The following is a 25792-nucleotide window of genomic DNA, read 5'->3' on the forward strand; positions in this document are numbered from 1 at the left end:
ACTCCAAGGCTCCGAGCCGTTTGAGAAGCCGGGAAGCCGGCACCGCCGCTCGGGTGCTTCCCCAGCGGCCCAGAGGCAACGGGAACGGACCGAGGGTAAGGGCGGGTGCGAGGAGGACGTCCGCGGCTGAACAGGAGAGTGGAGAGTGAATGGGAGGGGGAGTCCCTAAGTGTGAGAACCACCACTAGTGCAAGAAACTCCTCGTGGGGCGTCCTTCGGGGCTAGCTCTGCCGGATGGTGGATTCCTGGACTAGCTCTCCTAGGGTCTCCCGCCCCATCAGTCCTCGCTGCCCTCGATGCTTCCCGAGTCACGGGACCCAGCAAGTTCTAAACACCCTGCCTCCTGCACCCCTAGCTGCCAGTCGGGTCCTGATGTGATCTGTCTCCTGGAGGGGACGGGAGACCTCTGAAGGGTTTACAGCTGAACTGATAGAAAACACAGCCTGGGGCTGGGGTGCCGGGAGGCTAAGCCCGTGAAGAGGAGAGCTTTCTGATAAGAACAGAAGACAGGGAATTATAGTGACTGAGCCCCTACTAGGGGACAGGCCCTCTGCATCAGTTTATTCCTCAACCCGGGAGTGGGCATACTTATGGCCCTTAGGGTATCACGCTCAAGGTCACACCGTTAGTTCCTTCTTCCTGCAACAGGTTCAAACTTCATCGTGGTCCCTTGAACCGCAGAAGCGCACTCTTCTCGCAGCTTTCAGAACCAGTGCTTTCCTCTCTTAAACTGTTACCCTTGCTGTGCTTTGCTTTTCAAGCCGCAAGAGGAGTGGAGGGAGAAGAGCTCTAGGGGAGAGGCCTGGGGGATCGGGGTCACATCACACATTCAGCATGTGGCACACGGAGTAGGGAGCCCCTCTCTGCACCAGGCACTGGGGATAGTGATGAATAAAAGACCTCAGTCTTCATTCAAGGGGCCAACACTGTGGTGGGCAGAGGATGTAGACAGGGTCCCGCATCACCCTCCGGTTCTGGGGACCTCCTCCCACCTCTGGCTATCCTCATCCTCCACCTCTTTTTTTTTTTTTTTTTTGTAATAAATGTATTTATTTATTTGTTTTTATTTTTGGCTGTGTTCAGTCTTCGTTGCCGTGCGCGAGCTTTCTCTAGTTGCAGCGAGCGGGGGCTACTCTACATTGCAGTGGGCGGGCTTCTCATTGTCGTGGCTTCTCTTGTTGCAGAGCACGGGCTCTAGGCACGTGGGCTTCAATAGTTGTGGCACGTGGGCTCAGTAGTTGTGGCTCGCAGGCTCTAAAGCGCAGGCTCAGTAGTTGTGGTGCACGGGCTTAGTTGCTCCGCAGCATGTATGTGAGATCTTCCCGGACCCGGGCTCGAACCCGTGTCCCTGCATTGGCAGACAGATTCTTAACCACTGTGCCACCAGGGAAGCCCTATCCTCCACCTCTTGGAGCTCACTGCTGGTCGACCCAGTGTGAAACAGAGGAAGGGATTCAGGGAGATCAGCCTCTTTTGAAGGCGAGTGAGTCCCTTAGGACCGCAAATTCCAGAAGGAGAACAGACAGAAGAAAGAGGGCAGGAAGCCCCTCCCCCTGCAGTCCTTTGTCCAGCCAGACACAGCACAAAGACTGGGGGCTGCCCCAGGGACACGAGGAAGAGGAGACCTTGTTTCCTTTGTACCACCAGTGAGTCCCGTGGTGAGGGAAGGTGCCACCCCCCACCCGCCTGCCTGTGAAAACCCTGCACTGAACTTCTGAGCCACCCTCCACTCCCTCGTCTCCTTGCTTGGGAAACACACGTTCTCTTAAGCCAAAGGAAGTTCTTTTCCAGGAATTACTTTGCTCGCTATCACTGCACAAGACTAGTTTTGTTTCTATGTTTGGTTAAGGTTCTGATCTGACTGCCCCAGGATGCATATTTGACATTCAGATCGGCACGTCTCCGATTCTGTGCGTTCTTGTGTTTGAGATGCCTGTGGGTCTGAGGTTCCCACGGGTGGGCGATCTCCTCCCCTGCACTCTTAGAGGGCAGCGCTGCTGCTCCCGCCTTCCTTGGAAGCCCCCTCTGCAGACACCCCCGTTCAGGCGCTGCTTGGGGCCGCCCAGCCTCTGAGACTTGTCTCACCAGGGCGGGAAGAGACCTCCTGAGACCCCCAGCTCTGACCTCACCATTCATGTTCGCGCTCCACCAGCTTGCAAGAAAAAGCCCGCTCTGGGTCCTTGAATGAGCTGTCTTCCCATCACCCAGCCAGCCTTTAAATGTCCCCTCTGTCTGCCTCCAGATAGAAAACAATGCCTCTGTTCTCGCTCCTAGCTTGGCCTTAGGAAGCACCAAGAAGGAAATAAAGCTGTTAAGATACGACCTGGGCTAAAAGGATATTTTTGTCTTCCCGGGGTTTCCTCATGCTCTTAAGACCCCTCGTGTCCCCTAGGAGCTAGCTGCCTCATAGCAATTATCTTTTAACAGAGGGAGAGACAGGCAGCCTGTAATTGCCCAAGTCTGGCAGTCCTTGGGGGAGGGGGCGGGGGGGGAGAGGGAGGGGGCGCAGGTGCAGCCCTGTCGTACTGCAGCAGTGTGCTGGTGGACAGGAAGAAGCTAATTGGATGTGCATCCTTTTCCACGGGGCTCTATCTTGTCCATGTCAAATAACCCACGAGGGCAGCCTACTGTGACTTGTGCTTCCGTCCCCACCTTCTGTTCTCCAAGCCATTGTTTTAACCCTTCCCTGGGCAGAAGAGTTTCCAAACCACAAGAAAGAGCGGGAAATACTGCTCTCTGGGTCTGGTGCAGTTTGAGTTGTTCTGGGGCTGGGACTGGGCGGTTCGGAGGGTGGTATTGTCTTCAAGGAGCAACATAGGTGGATGCAAAGGGACCTAGGCGTTAACCTCCCACCCTCGTCGCCCTGAGGCCTGGTCCCAGGCACGTGCTTCTAGGCTGTCACACAGCTCTTGGCCCTGCATCTCAGGGGACAGCCGGGACCCACCTGTCTGGTCCTTTGAGGCCCTGGAGGTGGAGTCAGACACATACCTGGCCCTAACAGTCCTCTGGGGTGACTGTGTAAAACACACGTCGCTAGGCCTCCTCCCACACATGTAAATCAGTGTTTGCAGGGGGGGGCCTGGGAATCCCTATGTTTTGAATGGACATCCCAGAGGCGAGAAACGTTGGTTGAGAGATTAAGAGCCCTCACTTTATTTATTTATTTATTTAATTTTTTTTTAATTTTTTATTTTTTTTTGGATGTTGGGAGTAGGAGTTTATTAATTAATTAATTTATTTTTGCTGTGTTGGGTCTTCGTTTCCGTGCGAGGGCCTTCTCTAGTTGCGGCAAGCGGGGGCCACTCTTCATCGCGGTGCGCGGGCCTCTCACTGTCACAGCCTCTCCTGTTGCGGAGCACAGGCTCCAGATGCACAGGCTCAGTAGTTGTGGCTCACGGGCCCAGTTGCTCCGCGGCATGTGGGATCCTCCCAGACCAGGGCTCGAACCCGTGTCCCCTGCATTAGCAGGCAGACTCTCAATCACCGCGCCACCAGGGAAGGCCCTATTTTTTTTTATTTTTTAAATTAATTTATTTGTTTATTTTTGGCTGCGTTGGGTCTTTGCTGCTGCACGCGGGCTTTCTCTACTTGCGGCGAGCGGGGGCTACTCTTGCGTGGTGCGCGGGCTTCTCACTGCGGTAAGAGCCCTCAATTTACATCGGTGGTTCTCACCCTTGGCTGCAGGCTGGAGTTACGTGGGGCGTTTGTAAAAATACTGCTGAGAGATGATGATTTAGTTAATCTGCAGTTCAACCGAAGCACTGTGATGTTTACAGAGCCCTCCAGGTGTTTCTAAGTGGGTAGCCAGGGTTGAGAATCATTGCTTCGGAGCCAGATGTGTGTGGGTCCTGGCTCTGTTTAGACTTAAGAACTTTGACCTTTGACCAGGTACTTTCTGAACATCATTTTCCTTACCTGTAGAATGAGAATTGTGATACCTATTCGGGGTGTTGTAGTGGGCATGCAATGAGAGTGCCTGTAAGTGCTGTTCACAGCACCTGGGAACTGGTAGGTCTTTAGATATTCTGGACACAGTCCTTCCTCAGATATATGATTTGCAAATATTTTCTCCAAGTCTATAGCTTATCTTTTTATTTTCTTTTTTTAAAAAAATTAATTAATTTATTTTATTTTATTATTACTTTTTTATTTTTGGCTGCACTGGGTCTTCATTGCTGCACGCGGGCTTTCTCTAGTTGCGGCGAGCGGGGGCTACTGTTCGTTGCAGTGCGCGGGTTTCTCATTGCGGTGGCTTCTCTTTGTTGTGGAGCACGGGCTCTAGGCGCACGGGCTTCAGTAGTTGTGGCACGCGGGCTCAGTAGTTGCGGCTCACGGGCTCTAGAGCACAGGCTCAGAAGTTGTGGCACACGGGCTTAATTGCTCCACGGCATGTGAGATCTTCCCGGACCAGGGCTCGAACCCGTGTCCCCTGCATGGGCAGGCGGATTTCTAACCACTGTACCACCAGGGAAGCCCTCTCTTTATTTTCTTAATCTTGTCTTTTGGGGCAAGTCGAGAGCAATTCGTGGGAAGGGCCCACGGCCTGTCTGAGACTTCCAGTTAGCAGAGTGAGAAAGCATTTCCTAGCGTTGCATGTGAACCCTGGCTCTGCTGCTGCCCGAGATCTTGCATTTCACCTTCTCAGCATCCTAAGTGTGTCAAGTCTTGGAATGACTGGGTGGCCCAGCCAAGGTCAAGCAGCTGGTGAGTGGCAGGGCCAGAACTTGAAGTCAGGGTCCAACCCAGCCTGCTTTTCAATTTCCCACTGTGCTTTTCACGACCAGTAGCACAAGTCAGAAGGTTTCCCAAAGGTCTAACTCTTCTGCCTGCTTGGGAAGGGGTCTGACCCTCCGTCCTTCTCAGCTGGACTCCCAGCCCTGTCCCCATTGGAGTGACGTGGAGGGGGAAGAGGTTTCAGTGGGGCTCCCACAGGGTGATGGAGGGTAGAATCCAGTAACCTAGTGGGTGAGCCTTTCTGGCAATCACGTGGTTGGATGGGAGGGTTTCCAGAGAGGCCTGGGGCTGAAATCTATATGCTGTATGATCAGGTCCAGTGTGTGGCAGGGAATTAAGTTCAACATAATCGCCATTAGTATTTCTTCCTGCCTCGCAATAAGCATACTAGCTTAGCAGAAACTGTATCATTTGGTGAGTAAGAGCTCTGGAGTCAGGTAGACCAGCTGTACCACATGTGAGCTATGTGATCCTGGGCAAGGCATTCTGGGTATCTCCAAATATCGGATTCCTCCAAAGTAAAACGGTGATTTTATTGTCCACTTCAGAGGGCAACAGTAAGAACTGAACAAGATGATGCTTAGCCTGTAGTCATCACTCCATAAATTATTTTTTCAAATGCAGATGCAGCATCTGGATAAATCCGTTAGGAACCCTCCCCCCAACCAGATTGGGAACCTGGAGCTGCCCCCGGTGGTGGGGTCCATGGGGGCTGGGAAGCAGCCAGCTGGGACCCCTCACCACACACCCTCCCTCTGTTCCTGCAGCAGCTGGTACCATGGAGATTGTGTACGTATATGTCAAGAAGCGCAGCGAGTTCGGGAAGCATTGCAACTTCTCCGACCGCCAGGCAGAGCTGAACATCGACATACCGCCCAACCCTGAGCTGGCCAAGCAATTCGTGGAGCGGAACCCCGTGGACACGGGCATCCAGTGCTCTATTAGCATGTCGGAACACGAGGTGGGTCCCTGCCCCAGGGGCCGGGCCAGTGGAGGTGTGGTCCGGCAGGGTGACTGGCCAAGGTAGGCAAGTGGGACTGGGTGACTCCATCCCCCTGGAAGCCAGTTAGAGTGGACCAGTGAAGATGCTGGAAGTACGAGGGCAGAATCGCTCCCAGACCCACCTGGGTGCCCAGGGTCAGGACAAGGCCCGGTACCAACCGCTCCCTGGGCCGGGTGAATGTAAATCAAGATGTTCTCTCTCCCAGGGGATCTGGCCTCACCTCTAAGACTCTTAGTAGAGTTGTTTTAGGCATTGGGTACATGTGGGAGAGGTATCTGAGGGGGCCAGGGACTCACATCTATAGGACCTGCTTAGCTTGGGAAAAGGAAAGGGTCCCATAGAAAGTGCTGGTCAGAGTGCCTCCAAGATAAAGGAACTGAGGGTCATGTCGCTGTCCAAGCTCCCAGATTTCTCCTGGTCTGTCTGAACCAAGTGATCAGCTCCTGATTATGTCAAGAACTGCTGGGAGAAGATTAGACCGAAGGGGTTAACACAACTGTCATGTCCCCGAGTCAACGGAGTGAAAATCACACCGCTTTGGCCACCCACTTTGTGGACGGCTCCACTAGCTCACAGTTCAAACAGACTGAGTTTCTTGCTTTCCCAGGGCAAGCTACTGTCATGGGGACCAGGGTGGTTTTGTTCATGGTGTAGCCACCTAAACAAGATGGCGGCCATGAAGGCCACACCACATCGGGATCTCCTCTGTCAGCAGCTCCACCCTGTTGAAACTTTTAGCTTTTGTGAGAACTGGTTTAGAAAGGAAAAGGAGAAGGGGAGTGACCGCTCAGTGGGTATGCAGTCTCCATCTGGGGTGATGAGAAAGTCCTGGAATTAGATAGTGATCATGATTGTGCAACATTGTGACCCTTCTTAATGCTACTAACTTGTACATTTTAGTCAAAATGGTAGATTTTATGTCATGTGTATTTTACCACAATTTAAAAGATGGGGGAAAACTGGGAAGGAGGAAAAGAGGTAAGTTTAAGGGGTCAAACTACATCTATGCCAACCTCCCTACAACAGAGAATGGGCAAAGCAAGTCCACACTCTTAATCGTTTTTATGTTTCGATCCCTGTGACATTGTGAATGGTAGGGTGGAGAAAGCTTAGTCACATATTCCTTTGGGATATCACAGAACCGACGGGTGGGCTCCTCCGGACCTTTAGGGGTGAGATCAGGTCAGAACTGGATTTTCCATAGCCACTGGCAGCATCTGCAAAGCTGCTAACTCCACAGGGGTGACACTTTTGTGGCTGCCTGTGACCACCTGAGGACCAGAAAATTCCTTGCTGGACCTGAAAATATAGTGGCTTTGGCCAGGGGCACCTCACGGGTCCATCCCTGAGCACTCAGAGCCCAGGGACCCGGGAGTCCTGGGACACTGGTTTGCAGAAGTGATCGGATGCTTCCACCAGGGCCAGGCGTCTTCTCACCTGTGGCTCTCCGTTTAGGCCAACACAGAGCGGTTTGAAATGGAGAGCCGGGGGGTTAATCACATCGAGGGGGGCTGGCCCAAGGATGTGAACCCCCTGGAACTGGAGCAGACGATCCGCTTCCGGAAGAAGGTGGAGAAAGATGAGAACTACGTCAACACCATCATGCAGCTGGGCTCGGTAAGGCTTCCTTCAGCGCCAGTGGTCAGGGCCTCGGCCATCACTCTGCTTCCCCAGCTGCGTGTCAAGCTCAGCAACTGTGGCTCCTCGGGGAAGGACACCAGCTACGTTATGGAACCTTCTGTCTGGGAGCAGGCAGGCAGGTCCACACAGCAGACCAGAAGGTCCAAGGACTGAACAGGCTTTAAGAGGAATCCAAAAAGTGGGAAATCCTCTGGGCAAAGAGACCCCCAAGGAACCCCACCCAGCAGCTACCTGCCAGTAGGGATCATTCATTCATTCGACACATTTGCATGGAGCTTCTAGTCTCTGCCAGGTGCAGTAGAGATTGCAAAAATGAAATTCACATATATTCTGCCCCAAAGAGTTTATAATCCATTGGAGGCCAAAAACAAATACAGAGGTATCACTGTATAATGTAGAAAGAAAGGCTGTAAGAGAAAAGATGCTCTGCCATTTGCCCCATAAGGAGGGAGAGTTGATTTCCTGCTGAAGGAATCAGGGGAGTCTTCCTGGAAGAGGTGGCACTTGATCTTGAGCTTTTCCTTGTTGGACATTTGGAATAATGGGGAATGGCCTTCTGGGTGGAGGAAACAGGAGATGGATGCCATATATGGGGTGGTTACTAATTCTGTTTGCCTGGAGCAGTGGTGTTTCTTCACCTTTTTTTCATTGTTGTCCCCCAAGAAGCCTTTTTAGACATCGCCCCACCCCAATGAAAATGTAATACCGTAGGTGTACTATATATTTATGTACTGGATGTATATCTGTACTTTGTATAAAAAAGTAATAATATTTTACCCCCAAGAACCAATTTCCACCCTTTTGGGGGGTAGATGTTGCCCCCATTGAAAATGCATGGGCTGGAAGGATGGGAAAAGACTACTAGATATTTCTCGTCCCTCCCAGACTCCATCTCAGCCCTGGTCAGGCTGAAAGGACCTCCCTTTACTGCTAAGAACTCCCGCTGTGTCCTCCTCAGGTCGTGGAGCACTGCATCAAGCAGAATAATGCCATTGACATCTACCAGGAGTATTTTGATGACGAGGATGCGGTGGAGGTGATGGAAGAGGCCCCTTCAGCTAAAACCGTCAGTGTTTTCAGGTACCTCTATAGCCAGGCAGGTGTCTGGCCAATTTCTCTCAGCCCTATGCGTGGGTGCTTCCAAAGGTGACCCCTTGCCAGTCACTCCATGCCATGGGTACAATGCCATCTGTGATCCGAGCTTAATAAGGGACAGAGCAAAATAAAACGCCCAGCAGACAAGTGGTACCTACCCTGAGGGCAGGCCTTGTTGGTGGAAAAGGAGGACAGAGTCTGGGGAAAGACTAAAGCAAATTTGCAAAGCTGTGTACAAGTGTGGTTGATTCATACGCTGTAGAGAATGTATCAAGTACCAAACGTCAGTGATCCGGCTGCACTGTGAGTAAACAAGACCCTTGTCCCAAGCTCTCAGGAGTGTGCCTGGAATAACCTCCAAGGACAGCAGAAATTTGACAAAAGAAATCTATCCCACAGACACATGTGTGAAGTCACTGCATATTCACTGCGGCAGGGTGTGTGCTAGCCAAAGACTGGAAGGAAGCTAAACCCATCGGTAGGGGGCTGGTTCCAGCAATTCTGGTATGCCCACACTGTTGAATACCACGCAGCCATCAGAATGAATGAGGCAGCTCCTTATGTGCCTATAGAGAGTTTCCAAGATTTACTGTGTGAAACCAAAGCAAAACAAGGGGCAGAACAGTGTGCAGAGAGCACTACTTTTTGTTTAAAATACACCTATATGCATGTGTGCATGTATGTATGCATATGTGTATGTATATATGTGCATGTGTGTGTACACGTATACATGTATATGTATGTATATATGTGCGCGTGTGTGCGTGTGTGTGTACGCCCATAGATGCAGAGAATACCTGTGATTTCAGACGTGACTAGCCTCAAATGCCAACTCTGGAGGATTCATTTTGCTACCGTGACCCACTGAGAGTCCTGGGAAGTGTTTCACCCAGCCCCAGCATGACCAGTAAGGACTCGTTTCAAGTCGCATAGCTTATAAACAACAGAAATTTATCCCTTACCCATCTGGAGGCTGAAAGTCTGAGATCAGCGTGCCAGCAATGTCAAGTTCTGTGTCTGGTGAGGACTCACCAGACCCCCTGCAGTGAAAGTGCTGAGTCCTAACCACTGGACCTCCAGGGAATTCCCAGGACTCACTTTCTAACTCAGAGACAGCAGTCTGCTTGCTGTGAACTCACAAGGCAGAAGGGGTGAGGGATCTCTGTGGACCCTCTTTTATAAGGGCACTAATCCCATTCATTAGGGCTCTACCCTCATGACCTAATCACCTCCCAAAGGCCCCACCTCCTAATACCAGCCCATTGGAGATGAGGCTTCAACATATGAAGTTTGGGGGGATGCCTACAGCACACCCAGAGTTTATAGTTTACATTAGGTTTCACTCTTGGCGTCATACGTTCCAAATGTATTATACAGAATACTTTCACTGTCCAAAAATCCCCTATACTTTACCTATTATCCCTCCCTGCCCCCAAACCCTTGCCAACGACTGATCTTTGTACTGTCTCCATGGTTTTGCCTTTCCCAGAATGTCATATAGTTGGAATCGTACAACATGTAGCCTTTTTAGATTGGTTTCTTTCACTTAGCAATGTGCATTAAGTTTCCACCATGTCTCTTCATGGCTTGATAGCTCATTTCTTTTTAATGCTGAATAATAATGATGTCTGGACGTATCACAGTTTATCCATTCATCTACCGAAGGGCGTCTTGGTTGGTTCCAAGTTTTGGGAATTATGAGTAAAACTGCCGTAAACCTCTGTGTTCAGGTTTTTGTGTGGACATACGTTTTCAACTCAATTGGGCAAATACCAGGGAGCATAACGGTTGAATTCTTCACCCTCCCTCATGGTTTTATATTAATGAGAAATCAAGCCTCAGGCTCGGAACTTTCAGCAAAGGAAGACATCAGGCTGAAATTTAATCTTTTATTTCCATTGTCTTAATTTTTATTAGTTTTTATTTATGGCTGGTGAGATCAGTTTTCCAGTTAAGGGAGTCCTGTCAGCTTTGTTTTTAAAATAAATTTATCTGAGCGAATGTTTAAATATGTATGAATTCTTTTAAGAAAAACTTTAGCAAATACGAAATTTAGGGAGCCTGGGATTTCAGTCTTCTGCCCTCTCTCCCTCCCCTAAAGGGATCCCCAGGAAATTAAGCGGCCAGCCACACACATCTCCTTGCACCCCGATGGCAACAGGAAGTTGGCAGTGGCGTACTCTTGCTTGAATTTTCAACGGGCACCGGAGGGCATGAGCAACGAATCGTACATCTGGGACCTGGGTGAGAAGCAGAGGGGTCTGGTAGCCACAGGGAGGGATGAGGGAGTGCGGCAGAGACCTGTGAAAACCCGGGGGGAGGAAGGTAGAAGCAGCGGGACTCTCGTGGGGCTGGTCCCTCACTGGGATGTCCAGGGACCCAGGAGGAAGCCACTGTCTCATCCCTTTGCTGTCTGGGTTCAGGTGCGGCCACGCGGAGCCAAATCAGAAGCAGGAACTCCCTTCATTTCCAGATCCCAGGGCATTCGAGACCAGACCACATGGAGACCCAACTCTGGGTCCCTGAAGAGCATATCAGAAAGAGTCCCCAGCAGACTGAGAAGTGACCCAAGGGGTCCTCACAGGGACGCAGGGACTCACCTCTGTCCACCTGTCCTAGCACTTTCCCCTGACTCATGGCCAGTAGGGGCAGTGTGTCTACTCGGGAGCACGGACCACTGTTGACAGAAGGGCTCACTCCAAGGGCAGAGTCCGGCAGGTAGCAGGTGATTGTGGTCTCCATCCATGCTCTCAGACGTCCCTCGTTGCTGTCGTTGTGAAAATAAGCGTTAGCCTTTATTAGCAGGTGTAGGTGCCACGCACAGGACTGAGCACTTTACACTCCTGAGGAGCTCAGTGAGCTCTTAGCGCCGCCCCGTGGGCTGGACTCCATCATTACCCCTGCGGTACAGACAGGGCAGCTGGCTCACACAAGTCAGGGGAGAGTTGACTTTTTGTAAAAGCCTTAAACCTCATTTAATACCAAACCTGGAAAATGGACTAGAATGACAATCACACACACACAATCCTGATTCCCAAAAATAAAACCAGTAGAAGAGGCTCCAGGGCTAGATGCTGGCCACTGAGGACCAGAGCTTGCAGCCTGGAGAGGGGCTTCCAGGCTTCCCCCTGCCACCGCCCACCTGTAAAAGGGGTTAAAGTGTTTGACCCTGTCCTTTTTTTTCCAGGTCTGGTAGAATATATATATATATATATATACACATATATATATATATATATATATAGTTGTTGTTGTTGTTGTTTTGCTTTGTAGAAAACCCCAACAGGCCAGAAATTGTCCTAAAGCCATCTTCTCCTCTTGTCACCTTGGAATACAACCCCAAAGATTCCCACGTGCTCCTGGCAGGCTGCTACAATGGGCAGATCGGTAAGGAGGGACACCCCCGCCCCGAGCCCAGCACTTTACCAGGAGTCAGCCCGAGTCCCCTGCAGGCTCTCAGGCAGCTTGGCCCCTGCTGCTGTCTGGCCAGGGCCTACCTGCTGGGCCAGGCTTGCCATGGAGGACAAAGTGGGGTGGGGACTCCCTGCAGCTTCCAGACGTCAAGGTGAGACAGGTTTTGCTGATACCTCAGCCGTGTCTTCAGTTGTAGAAGTTCAAGTGAGGCTAAAATGAGTTCACAATAAAAAGTTAAGAAAATTATGGGCCACATAAAGTCAAGAAACATTTACTGTATGCCTACCCTGAGCTAGGCTAGGTTAGCTAGAGGCAAAGGGGTTATGAGACCACCGGGGAGCTCCATCTCAGGAGATGCAGTTGGGGCAACCTACACAGTAATGGGTGTAAGTAATACCTGCTATATAGAGTGAGTCGGGGGGGGGAAAGGAAAAAAAAAAAGAATTATAGAACTGGCTAAAACAAGAGGTATGAAGACCATTTACAGGGGCATTCATTCCGTTTAGAAACTAATTCTATCAAAACTTGTTTAAAACCAGTTTACCATCTTGCTTGTTCTTTCATTAATAAGTTAAATAAACCTTCATACATTAAAAAAAAAAAGAATGAATGGGGAAGTGTTACTCCTCTTCTGGTTTTTTTTGGAAGAGTTTGTGGACAGTTGATAGCCATTCTTCTTTAAATATTTGGTAGAATTCACCAATGAAGCCATCTGGTCCGGGGATTTTTCTTATTGGTAGTTTTAAAGTTGAAAATTCAACCTCTTTATTTGTTACAGGTCTTCTCACGTTTTCTATTTCTTCTTGAATCAGTTTTGATAGTTTGTGTTTTTCTAGAATTTTTCCTTTTCGTCTAGGTAATCTAATTTGTTGACACAGTTGTTCATTCTCTCACAATCATCTCATTTGTGTAAGGTTGGTAGTAGCATCTCCTGTGTCTTTCCTGCTTTTAGTAATTTGAGTGTTCTCTCTTTTGCACTTGGTCAGTCTAGCTAGAGGTTGGTAAACTTTGTTTTATTTTCAAAGAACCGACTTTTTATTTTATTCATTTTTCTCAGTTTTTAAACTCTCCATTTCATTTATTTCCACTCTAATCCTTATTATGTCCTTTCTTCTGCTTGCTTTGGGTTTATTTTGCTCTTCTTTTTCTAAATTTCTTAAAGTGGAAGGTTTGATTATTGGTTTGAAGTTTTTAAAAATACAGATATTTACAGTTATACGTTTACCTCTAAACACGGCTTTAGCCACACCTAAGTTTTAGTATGTTGTCTTCTCATGTTCATTCATTTCAAGGTATTTTCTAATTTCCCTTTGACTTCTTCTTTGACCCATGGATTGTTTAGATGTATGTTGTTTAATTTCTCTATGTTTGTGAATTTTCCGGTTTTCCTTCAGTTATTGGTTTCTAGTTTTATTCTGTTATGGTAAGAAAAGATACCTTGCATGATTTCAATTTTTAAAATCTACTGAGACCTGTTTTATGGCCTAACGTGTGGTCTATCTTGGAGAATGTTCCCTGTGCGCTTGAGATGAATGTTTTCTGCCTGTTGTCATCTGGAACCAGTAAATCTCACAGACTTTGCTGGGAGGCTCTGTGTGCACACCTTCAACACTCAGCCAGGCATAGTTGTCAACTCTGCCTTATCCGCCGCACCGAGCCTTAAGGCCAGCCAGAGGTGAAAGCTTAGGGCCTTCTCAGTTCTTTCCTAAGTATGTGTGCAGCCCTGGGAATGCACACAGCCATACCCATGCATGTGACCTTCTAGGTTCCAGGAGCTTTTCAAAACTCCTATGGACTTTCTCCAGCTTCTCCTTTCAAGCTTTTTGGTTAGCTTATTGTTTGCTCCCCTTGTTATCCACCACTGTGGGGCACTGCAGAGTTAATCAGTTGTCTGCAATCATAATTATTTTCAAAATTGCCTTCTTAAACAGACCTTTTTCACTGGCCAAGCTCCAAGTCAAGGTGAATATAGACAACCTTGCAAGTAGCGGGGGGGGGTCTTCCAGGGAACCATCAGACAGACAGGTCAAATAATGACAATTCTTGGAATAGGAGACTTTGAAAGAGCTCCAGCTCCATTCTGCTCCATCCCTTGGCTGTCAGGCTAGTGGTTTCTTACCAGGAAGGCAGAATGTTATTTTTCAAGGCTACCATAGAACCGGAGAGTATAGGATCCTAACTAGGGCACGTCAAAATGCAACAGAACTTACTGTTCTGACCAGGATTCAGCCGTTTTTCTCAGATAAACACTCTGATTTGCTGCCAGCCTTTGGCTAATTTCCAGAGTTCTGAAAAAGTTGATTCTGACCATTGTTGCCAAGGTTCTCTTGGCCTTTATGGAGGAGAGAATTCTCAGAGGTCTTTACTCTGCCGTTTTTGCTGGTGGGACACCCAGAAAACTGATGTCAGTATCCCTGGTGAGCTCAGAAGAAACCTGCCCACGTGGGCCCTGAAGGTTTCTGCCTGCCCTTCACCTCTGGCCTTGAAGTAACCAAACAATTAATTCTCCTGTCTGCATCCCAGGCCAGACTCAGCCAGACATGACAAGGGCTCCCCTTCCCTCCTGTCTTCACGAGCTCTCCTATGTTCCCCTCTCGCTCCAGGAGTAGGGGCTGGAATGGCTGGGACGCCTCCCAGCACCTCTCTGTGGCCAGGCTGCCTCCTGGCCTCCTAGCCTCCTGAGGCCTCTCATCTCCCTCTTAGACCTGCTGCCTCCTCTCCAGGGGAGCTCCTGGGTTATGAAATAGACGTGGGCTCCCATAAACCTCCTGCAAATTTATCTGGGTGCCCAGGCTCTAAAAGACTGAAGCAAAGCCACTTGGCCACGATTTATTCAGGAGCCCTGCCTCGCTCATCATTCATAACCCCTTTCAGTGGTTCTTCATGCCAGCGCAGACCAGCCCAGGGTCTGGGGCTCTGCCGTCTGTAAGAAAGACATGGTGGGACCCACCCTGGAGTACTGCTTTGCCCAAGCAGAGCGAGCTTAGCTGAGAAAACCTGGTTCTGGGCCAGACGGGTCCAGGGTCAAATGCCTTGGACTTGGATTCCATAAATCAAGACTTATGGATCACGGACTTTTGTTGTTGCTTTACAAAACCAGCTTTCCTAGAAACAGCTCTGAGTAATAGGGTGGGTCCTCGCTATACACTCGTGGGAAAATGAAAACAGAATCCACTGGGACAAAATAATAGGTAAGCTTCGAGTCTTTCTTGGTAAAACAGAAGAAGCGACGTACTAATTATGAATCAGCAGAAAGGATAAATCTCCCTCTGTGTTTCTTTCCGATCAGATGCAGCAAAGGTACAGAGGCGAAAAGGGCATGAGTGGATGCAGCAGGAGCGATTTGCATAGATGTTTTTACTTCCCAGAGCCTTTCCCTGGGGTGGAGGTGCTCTTCTCTCTTTGCCTGGCTCACTCCAACCCGAGGCTCCTCCTCAGTCTTAGTTCCTTCTCACTTCCTCCAGGAAGCCTTCCCTGACTGCCTCCATGTGTCTCCTCCTGGAGCAATCACAGCACGGGCTGTACTTGCAGATTTCCCTTCCTGTCTCCCAGGGACTGTGGCTGTCTGAATCCCAGTGGCTTCCCCAGTGCCCAGTGTGATGCTCAACATGTGTTAGGGGCTCCGTGGAATGAATGAAGCACGCTTTGGGGGCTGGTAGGAAATTCAGGCGGGTTTGAACTTAGCCCCGCTTCTAAAAAACCACATACCTGCCAGACCAAGGCAAGCAGCATCCCTCTATCCCGTGCTCCCTGCACTAAGAAAGGAAGCCTGTGCCCCCATCACAGCCCCTTCATGTTCTTCCCCGCCAGCCTGTTGGGACACCCGGAAGGGCAGCCTGGTGGCAGAGCTGTCCACCATTGAGTTCAGCCACCGAGACCCCGTTTACGGCACCATCTGGCTGCAGTCGAAGACGGGCACCGAGTGCTTCTCAGCGTCCACGGACGGACAGGTACCCACCAGCCAGGCGCTGTGGGGGGCGAGGGGGTGGGGATCAGAGCAGTTGCCCGGCCTCCCACCGAATTACCTAAGCATGTTTCCTTTTCGTTCCATTTTTAAATTGAATAATAGGTAATACATGCACATGGAGCAAGATCCCAAAGGTACAAAAGGGCAGACAGTGAACGCCTTCCTCCTACCTCTACCTTCAAGCCTCCCAGTCCCCCTCCCTGTAGGCGCCCACCCACATCAGCCTCCAGGCTCCGCGTCTGCACACGGAAGCAAGCGTGTCTGTCTTCGCTCTCTTTCTGTACACCTTGCACGTTCATCTGCACTTGACTTTTTTTTGTTTGTTTTTGTTTTTGTTTTTGTTTGCGGTACGCGGGCCTTTCACTGTCGTGGCCTCTCCCGTTGCGGAGCACAGGCTCCGGACGCGCAGGCTCAGCGGCCATGGCTCACGGGCCCAGCCGCTCCGCGGCATGTGGGATCTTCCCAGACCGGGGCACGAACCCGTGTCCCCTGCATCGGCAAGCGGACTCCCAACCACTGCGCCACCAGGGAAGCCCTGACGTTTTTCATTTAGCATGTCTTGAAGATGATTTCATATATCGTAAAGCACTGCCCCATGCCTGCTAAGGACTTACTAAATTATGGGTATGCTGTAATTTGTTTAAGTGGATTTTAATATTTTGTAGTTACCAGAAAAGGTGGCAGAGAGTGTGTTTGTATATAGATTACCGCACACATGTGAAGTATACGTTCCTGGCGGTGGGATTTCTGGGTCAAAGCATGTGTGCATTTTGAATGTGGCTATATATTGCCCTGCTGTGAGGAGACTTTAAGAATACAGACTCCAGGGCCCACATCTGGCAATTCTCCTTCAGGAGGTCTGGGGGGAGGCCCTGGCATCTGGATTTTAGGAAGCTTGCTCATGACGCTGATAATTAGTCAGGCTTGGGACTGTGGCCAAAAGGAGTGATTCTCAAAACATGTTTGTCCCCTCAGGTTGCTGGTAGTCTCTGTCAGACACCCCTTTGGCCCCAGTGACTGGCCCCCAAAAAGGGGGAGGGGGTAGAGAAGGCAAAAGTCAGGAGAATTGCAGGACCTCAGGCCTCAGAGTTGGCCCCTCCTCCCATCAGGTCATGTGGTGGGACGTCCGGAAGATGAGCGAGCCCACTGAGGTCGTCATCATGGACATCACCAAAAAGGAACAGTTGGAGCGTGCCTTGGGGGCCACCTCCCTGGAGTTCGAGGCTACTCTGGTGGGTGTCCCTTCCTCTCCCTTCCCTGACTTCCACTGCCAGGGCAGCCAAAGCCAAGGGCAGACCCGTGGCTACTGTGTCAGATGGACCCTGAGGCTGCTTCTCACCTTGCACACTGGACCATCCTCCTGTGGTCCTCCTAGACCTGTGTGGTCTTTGCAACCACTTTCCAGCAGGAGGCAGCAGAGCAGAGGAAGGAGGCCATTCTAATTCACTCAAGAGTCGCCATTTGGCTAGTGTCCAGGCTGATCTGAAGGCAAGCTTTCTGAAAGGACAGGATTCCAGAGAGGCCCCATTCTATGAGAAGAGCCCTGTCCACAACCAGCATTCACAGGCCAGGCTCCAGCTCTGTCCCTGCCTCACGTGGGACCCTGGGCCGGTGGCTTCACTTCCGTGGGGAAAGAAGAGGTGTTGGAGAGGAAAATGAGATCAGAGGAGGCTCCTTGGCAAACCAGAGCACGGGCCTATGATGGCATTTAGTAACTGAGAAGGAACAGTAAAGAAATATCAAAGTGGTAATGTGTTTGTGTCTGAGGAGGGAAGCTTCTAGAAGCTGCAAATGAAGACTCCCTCCAAAGCAAGAAAACGACCTTTCCAGATGGCTCTTGGCCTGGCTCCCCCTTGGGATTGTCACTGGTTTGCTTCCAGGCCGTGTGACATCATTCCCAGGCCCTTAGGAGGTGGAGGTGTGCTGGCCTCACCCCTGCCCTGGGAGTCCCCCCACCCACCCCCCAGGCTGGGGGATCAATGTGGTGGATGAGGTGGAAGACAGTTTTACTGACCCCCTCAGCCCTGGGCATGGAGTCACAGTGGGGAGGACTCAGAAAAGCATTCTGTCCTCGAATCAGAGATTTAGTCCAAGTGCTAGATGCAGTGACCTCAGTGCCACTAGCCCTCACCTCTCCCACACTGTGTGCTGACCCTTGTCACTGCCTTACGTGATGAGCTTGTGTGATCACCCATGACCATCTTGTGAGATGATGTGATTATCCCTACTTTGCAGATAACTTCATCTTAGGGAGGTAAGTCACATGCTCTAGAACACGGGGATGCTGGGGCTCAAACTGAGGGCTCTGACCCCAGGCTCTCCACCCCGTGTCCCACCAAGGAGTCTGAGGCATGATGGGCCACCGGGACCTGGGCAGTTTATCTCCCTTACTAGCTTGCAGAAGCCCTGGAGTTGACTTTATTCCTTACTTTTCTGGGACTCTCGAGCTGTGTCTCTTTCTTTTCCTTTTTTGTTTTGTTTTTTTGTTTGTTTGTTTAATCTTTATTGGAGTATAGTTGATTTGCAATGTTGTGTTAGTTTCTGCTCTACAGCAAATTGAATCAGTTATACATAATACATGTCTACTCTTTTTTAGATTCTTTTCCCATGTATGTCATTCCAGAGCATTGAGTGAGCTCCCCGTGCTACACAGAAGGTCCTTGTTATCTATTTTGTATATAGTAGTATGTATACATTAATCCCAAACTCCTAATTTATCACTTCCCCACACCTTTCCTCCTTGGTAACCATAAGTTTCATTTCGATATCTGTGAGTCTGTTTCTGTTTATAAATAGATTCATTTGGGTTTTCTTTGTTTTGTTTTGTCTTTAAATATTTATTTATTTAGGCTACACCGGGTCTTAGTTGTGGCAGGTGGGATCTTTAGTTGCGGCATGCGAGCTTCTTAGTTGCAGCATGAGGACTTTTAGTTGAGGCATGCACGTGGGATCTAGTTCCTGACCAGGGATCGAACCTGGGCCCCCTGCACTGTGAGCGCGCAGTCTCCCTAAATAGGTTCATTTGTATCATTTTTTAATTAGATTCCACATATAAGTGATATCATAGAATATTTGTCCTTGTCTGACTTACTTCACTTAGTATGATCATCTCTGGGTCCATCCATGTTGCTGCAAATGGTATTATTACATTCTTTTTAACGGCTGAGTAATATTCCATCGTATATATATGTATCACATCTTCTTTATCCATTCCTCTGTTGATGGGTATTTAGGTTACTTCCATGTCTTGGCTATTGTAAATAGTGCTGTAGTAAACATTGGGGTGCATGTATCTTTTCGAATATATGCCCAGAAGTGGGATTGCTGGATCATATGGTAGTTCTATATTTAGTTTTTTAAGGAACCTCCATACTGTTCCCCACAATGACTGTACCAATTTACATTCCCACCAACAGTGTAGAAGGGTCTTCACTTTCCTTTGACCCTCCAATTTGTAGCCCAGTTGTTCTTTTTAATTGTAGTAAAAACAAAAACAAAATACACATAATGTAAAATGTACCATCTTAACCATTGTTAAATATACTTACATTGTGGGCTCTCCCGAGCTTTTTCATCTTACAAAACTGACACTCTGTACCTTTTAATCAACACACTCCCCATTTTCCCCTCCCTTCAGCCCCTTCAACTTTCTGTGTCTATGAATTTACCTCCTCCGGGTACCTCATTTCAGTGAACACTTCCTGCGTTTGTCTTTTTGTGATGAGCTTTTTTCACTTAGTACAATGTCCTCAAGGTTTACCAGCATTGTAGCACGTGGCAGAACTTCCTTCCTTTCTGAGGCCAAATAATATTGCATTGTACGGGCAGAGACCACATGTCGCTCACATGTCGATGACACTTGGGTGTTGTGAATAAAGATGCTATGGACACGGGTGTACAATGTAGACCAGCTTTGCCGGGAGTAGTAGTTGGAGGCTGGAGGGAGCTCTTCTCGATCCATGTTTTACATTATTGATTCAATCATTTACTTTATGTGTAAACATTCAGGATCTTTATGGCAAAATGCTTAGTGGACACAGTGAGGCTCCACGAAGAGGGCTGGTGATGAGATTCTCCAGGGACCAGAAGAGTCGGGGGGGGCTTCATTATTTATGGGGCCCTTGGGCAGGTTTAAAGAAGTGTGGGATCTGATCCAGCGCAAGAGTGGGCGCAGCTACCTAGAAGGGGGCGGGGCACAGCGCAAGCAGAGACTTAAACCGAAGGCACGTTCAGCACCTTTGGACCCCCAGCCGTCCTGCCGCTCCACCACCCTGACTCCGGAAAACCGCTCGCCTTGCCAGCTAAACCCTGAGCTGATGTTCCATGGAGCCTTTCGCTCACGTGTCACCCCCTCCACAGCCGACCAAGTTCATGGTGGGCACGGAGCAAGGCATCGTCATCTCCTGCAACCGCAAGGCCAAGACACCGGCTGAGAAGATCGTGTGCACCTTCTCAGGTCACCATGGCCCCATCTATGCCCTGCAGCGAAACCCGTTTTACCCGAAGAACTTTCTGACCGTCGGCGACTGGACCGCCCGCATCTGGTCAGAAGACAGCCGGGAGTCGTCCATCATGTGGACCAAGTAAGGGGGGACGGGAGAGGGATGTGGGGGTTGGAGGGGACAGAGGGGGCCCAGCCCAACCCAGGAGTGCTCTGAGCCTCTCTGTGTCCACCCATAAAATGGAGAAAACACTTCTCCACGAACAGCCAAGCTTACGCTGGGAAGTGGCCTGATTCATCCCCTTCCCAAAGGAAGGTGCTTCAAACTGCACGTTCATCTGTCGATGGACATTTAGGTTGTTTCCATGTTTGGCTATTGTGAATAGTGCTGCAGTGGACATGGGCGGGCAGGTATCTCTTCGAGATCCTGATTTCAATTCCTTCGGCTAAAGACCCAGAAATGGGATTGAGGACCCTCCACACTGTTCTCCATAGCGGCTGCACCAATGTACACTCCCACTAACAGTGCACGAGGGTTCCCTTTTCTCCACACCCTCTCCAGCTCTCATCTTTTGTTTTTCTAATAATTTAGCCATCCTCACAGTTGTGAGGTGATATCTCATTGTGGTTTTGATTGCATTCCTCTGATGATTAGTGATGTTGAGCACCTTTTCGCATACCTGTTGGCCATCTGTATGTCTTCTTTGAAGACCCGTATGTCTTCTTTGAAGACCCATATGTCTGGGTCCCTTGCCCATTTTTTTAATTGGGTTATTTGGTTTTCTGCTATTGAATTGTATGAGTTCCTTATATATTTGGAATATTAACCCCTTATCGGACATATGGCTTGCAAATATTTTCCTTAGGTTGCCTGTGCATTTTTTAAATTTATTTTTTAATTAATTAATTTATTTATTTTAAAATGTTTAATGGCGTAGAGTTGATTTACAATGTTGTGTTAGTTGCCTTTTCATTTCGTTGACTGTTTCCTTTGCTGTGCAGAAGCTTTTTAGGTTGATGTAATCCCACGTGTTTGTTTTTGCTTTTGTTGCTCGTGCTTTTGGTGCCATACCCAAAAGGTCATTGCCAAGGTCATTGCCAAGGTCATTGCCAAGGCCAATGTCAAGGAACTTTTCCACTACATTTTCTTCTAGAAGTTTTATGGTTTCAGGTCATACGTTTTAGCCTTTAATTCATTTCGAGTTGATTTTTGTCCACAGTATAAGATAAGGGTCCAATTTCATTCTTCACTGCAGAAATCGTTGAAAATCTAGGTTAAACCAAGTAGGAAGTATAACACTCTCTTCATCTCAGTAGCATGAACTTTTCTGGGCAACTTTTCTTTCCTCCGACTCCTCTCAAGTGAGTCTCACGGCTGGGGGACTGGGCCCAAGCCTGTGCCCCGGAGTTGGCTGTGGAAAACGCCAGTGACCAGCCCCTGGGAAGGACCCCACCCAAAAGCCTTTATAGTGCAAGCTGTGAGCTGTGGGTGGCGAGGCTGGCGTGGCTAGAAGTCGAACACAAGAAAGAACTTCCTGCCCAGCAATGAAACCCTGGAGCCGGGGCGGGGCTGGATGAGTAGGGCTGCGGCTCTCCATCCCTCCCAACCACAGAGGTCCCTGACCGGCGGCACCCGGCTCCCAACAGGTACCACATGGCTTATCTCACTGATGGTGCCTGGAGCCCGGTGAGGCCAGCGGTTTTCTTCACCACCAAGATGGACGGGACCTTGGACATCTGGGACTTTGTGTTCAAGCAATGTGACCCCGCCCTCAGCCTGAAGGTCACGTGCACCTGCCTCCCCATGCACCCAGGCCCTCAGACTCTGGTGGCACAGCAGAATCACCTGAGGGGAATTAAAAAAGGAGAAAAGCAGATGCCCGGCCTTTCCTCCCGCCAGGCCTGTTCCTTCAGAAGCCAGGGCGCAGGCTTCTGGCAGCTGACCCCTTCCAGCCTGAGCTAACGTTATCCTATCAGCAAAGCCAGAGCAGAGACCTGCAGGCTAGGGCCGTGGAAAAGCGCGGGGCTGGGGAAACTGCAGAATGAAAGTGGGGCTGAAGGGACTTCCCTGGAGGTCCAGTGGTTAAGACTCCACGCTCCCAATGCAGGGGCCACGGGTTCGATCCCTGGTCAGGGAACTAAGATCTCACGTGCCCAACAGTACAGCAAAGAAAAAAAAGAAGAAAGAAAGTGGGGCTGGACTGAAGGGGTGGGTGAGGGGGGGCAGGCTGAGACGGAAGATGAGGCGGGGGGTGAAGGGTTTTACAGCCAGTCGTAGAGTGTGAACTTCATCCTGTGGGTTGAGGCTGGGGTCCCCCTCAATGGGGGGAGTCACCAAGGGCGTCTGAATGGGGCTGCTTGGCTAAGTCTCCCCAGGAGCCAGATAATCAGACCAACAAAGGGTGACATTGCTCCGCTCTCCTCCCTCACCCGGGTCTGCCTGACCCTCCAACAGGTGTGTGACGAGGCCCTCTTCTGCCTCCGGGTACAGGACAATGGATGTTTCATTGCCTGTGGCTCCCAGCTGGGGACAACCACGCTGCTGGAGGTCTCGAATGGGCTGTGCACCCTGCAGAGGAACGAGAAGAACATGGTTTCCTCGGTAGGTGTGGGCCCTGGGTGAGGTGCGCACCAGCTCCTGTTCTGACCTGGCCCCCTGGCCGAGTGGGCCAGTCAGGGAAGAACAGATGCCCTTTTCTGTCACCTCCTGGGAAATGGATGGATATTTGGGGGTGGATCAGGAAATGAGCCCGAGAAATGGATGTTGGGAATGTCTGAATCCACCCTGGCTTCACTACTCAGTAGCCAAGTGGCCCTGGGCAAGTCACTTTACCTCTCCAAGCTTCAGTTTTTTTCAGCTGCGAATCCAAGTGGTTTGACTCGGTCCGTTTGTCTAGTTTCAAACAACATACCTTTGGGGCAGCAGAACCTGTCCAAGGAAGGCTTAGCAGAATGCCTGTAGAGAAGACAGCTGGAAGGGGACCGTCCTGGGGAAGGGGCCCTGGGGGCTGAGATCCATCCACCCTGGAGGTGCCTCCCCAGAACCGTGGGGCACACAGAGAAATTGAAAACCCCTGGTGCCGAGACCCTGGGAGACCCTCCTGGCTCTGCCTGAGATTGTGGTCCCACCAATGAACTCGTCCTCTGTGGGCCCAGGCCGCCATGTTGCGCAGCCCCAGAGGGTGTTCTTCACGCCTGCATCCGTGTTCTTGGAATTCCTTGGAACTGAGTAACTTGGCACCCCTGCTCCTGCCTCCCAAGCCCCATATTTAGCCCCCCTTTCTTGCCATTAGCCCGGAGTACAGGCCTCTGTGTGGGCTGCTTGGAGTCGAGCAAGGAGAACCCACCTGGCGCCCGTGCTGGGAGCCAGCGCTGCCTGCCCGCCCCTCCCACGGCCTCTTTGTCCCTGTGCACAGATATTTGAGCGTGAGACCCGGCGGGAGAAGATCATGGAGACCAGGCACCGTGAGATGCGACTGAAGAAGAAGAGCAAGGCGGAGGGCAGGGAAAGCTACCCGAGCGAAGAGAAGCCTGCCTTGAACCCGGAGCAGCTGGTCACCGAGGCCGAGGAGGAGTTCTTCAATGTTATCTTCACGGAGCTGAAGAGGAGGGAGGCGGAAGCCATGAAGGAGAAGCCCAAGCCTGTAGGGGCCTTGCGCGGGCTCGGGGTGGCGTGGCCGGGAGGGAGCCGCGGCCCCCGGGCTGCCTGCTTGCTGACCTCGGGCGACCGCGAGCAAGTGGCCTCACTGGGTGGACCTTCATTTGTGCATCTGGCAAGTGGGAGGAATTACCCCCTTCCTCCAGAGGAATCCTGAGTCTCCAAACACCCTTCCTCCAGAGGAATCCTGAGTCTCCGAACACCAAACACCCCAAAATCCTGAGTCTCCAAACACCCTCCCTGAGCGCAGGAGCCGTACCCTGGGCTGCTTGAAATCCTCTCCCCACCACGATGGGGACCTTGAACGTGCATGTGACCCGGGCTACGTGAGCCATCAGAGAAGAGGGAGCCTGGAGGCCCCGGGAGGAGGGGGCGGTGAGATCCGTGATGACCCCTCCTGGCATCGGGCGGGGGGAATTTGTCCTGAGCTCAGCCATCCATGACCCCGGCTCCAAAGCACCTTCTAGCTGTATCGCCCGGGCCCATCACTTCACTTCCTGGTTCCTTAATTTTCATCTGGAAACTGAGGAGATGGAGTGATAAAGGTAGTGTCACCTTCCAGGCCCTCTTAGGTACCAGGGGACGAAGAAAAAGGCATGGTCTGTCTGGGCCATTGTCTTTAGGGGCCCACAGATAAGACGCTAAGATGTGAAAGAGTGAAAGCACAACACAGAAGGGAAAAGAACAAGTGAGCGTGGGCCAGCGTCTGCCCTTGTACGCAAGATTGGCTGCCTAGTTAGGGAAGGAAGGAAAACATGGGGCCCCAGTTCAGAAGTATTGAGAAGTTCAAGGGACTTCCCTGGCGGTCCAGTGGTTAAGACTCCGCGCTTCCACTGCAGGGGGGTGCGGGTTCGATCCCTGGTCACGGAACTAAGATCCCTCAGGCCTCCTGGCCAAAAAAAAAAAAAGTGTTGAGAAGTTCAAGACAGTGGCAGCAGACACTAAAGCAGGCGTGGAGCCCTGGTCAGCAAAGGCCGCGTGGCCGCTCAGGGCGCCGGCCCATGAAGCCGGCCCGTTTGTCCAGTTCTCGGGCACCGATGGAGAGACAGGGGGACGGAAGGTGGGTGAGCACAGAGCAGCCCACCGGCTCCATCCCGTGACTACTCACCATTTCTGGCTCTCTCCCGCTGGGTCTAGAGACAGGCTGTGGTTTCTGTGGGCGCATTTTGCATTTGGGAGTACTCGGATCTGAGCGGCTCTATTCTCACACCATCTGGTGGTACAGTGGGGCTGAGGCGAGGCTGGAGTCCTGCCTTTCTGACCCACAGCGCGGGCTCCTCCCACCCATCCCCTCGGGCCCTCCAGCCCTCCAGCAGGTGATGCTGACACCGTGCAATGTGGCCACTGACTCCGTGTCTGCTGCTGGACAGCCCCAGATGTGCTCCGCACAGCAGCGTGAACACTGGATGGAGAAGCTGATCCTCAGGGGTTAAGCTACACAGAACCTGGCCCCCTCCTTCTGCCCACCACACGCTTCCTGCCTGTCTCTGCGTCTCCGCAGTTGGCCAGACATTCTGGGGTCAGAGCTAAGAAGGCATTGCTGGGTCCTCACATTCATTATCTCTAATCCCAGCCACAGCCCTGCAGGGAGTCATGTCCCCTTTACAGGGGAGGGGACCAAGGAGACTCAGGAGGAACTAGCTCGAGGTGGCCCAGGCAGCAAGCGGCAGGTGCCCGAGGCCGTGCCCACCATCCGTACCCGCAGGTGTCGAGCGCCCGCTAGGCTCTCACGGCCGTGGTGCTGGCAGCGTGGTCTCCTGGGTGCCCAGCAACCCAGGCTCAGGGGTTAACCTCCCGGGTGCAGGGAGGCCTGCCCTCCACCAACAAGTCTATGCTGTC

General features: G+C 50.9%; 1 protein-coding gene across 1 annotated transcript; it reads left to right on the forward strand.

Moving 5' to 3' along the window:
* On the forward strand, window positions 1-25787 carry DNAI2 (dynein axonemal intermediate chain 2). The gene is given in 14 exon segments (XM_033439043.2): window positions 1-95; window positions 5502-5695; window positions 7193-7354; window positions 8337-8458; window positions 10575-10717; window positions 11747-11860; window positions 15698-15837; window positions 16964-17086; window positions 20214-20437; window positions 21943-22078; window positions 22751-22897; window positions 23712-23939; window positions 24516-24572; window positions 24574-25787. Coding segments are annotated over 13 exon segments (1851 nt in total). The 5' UTR covers window positions 1-95; window positions 5502-5512; the 3' UTR covers window positions 24646-25787.
* Window positions 25788-25792: the final 5 nt, after the last annotated feature.

This window comes from Orcinus orca, chromosome 19 (genome assembly GCF_937001465.1).
Source record: "Orcinus orca chromosome 19, mOrcOrc1.1, whole genome shotgun sequence".
NCBI classification, from domain to species: domain Eukaryota; kingdom Metazoa; phylum Chordata; class Mammalia; order Artiodactyla; family Delphinidae; genus Orcinus; species Orcinus orca.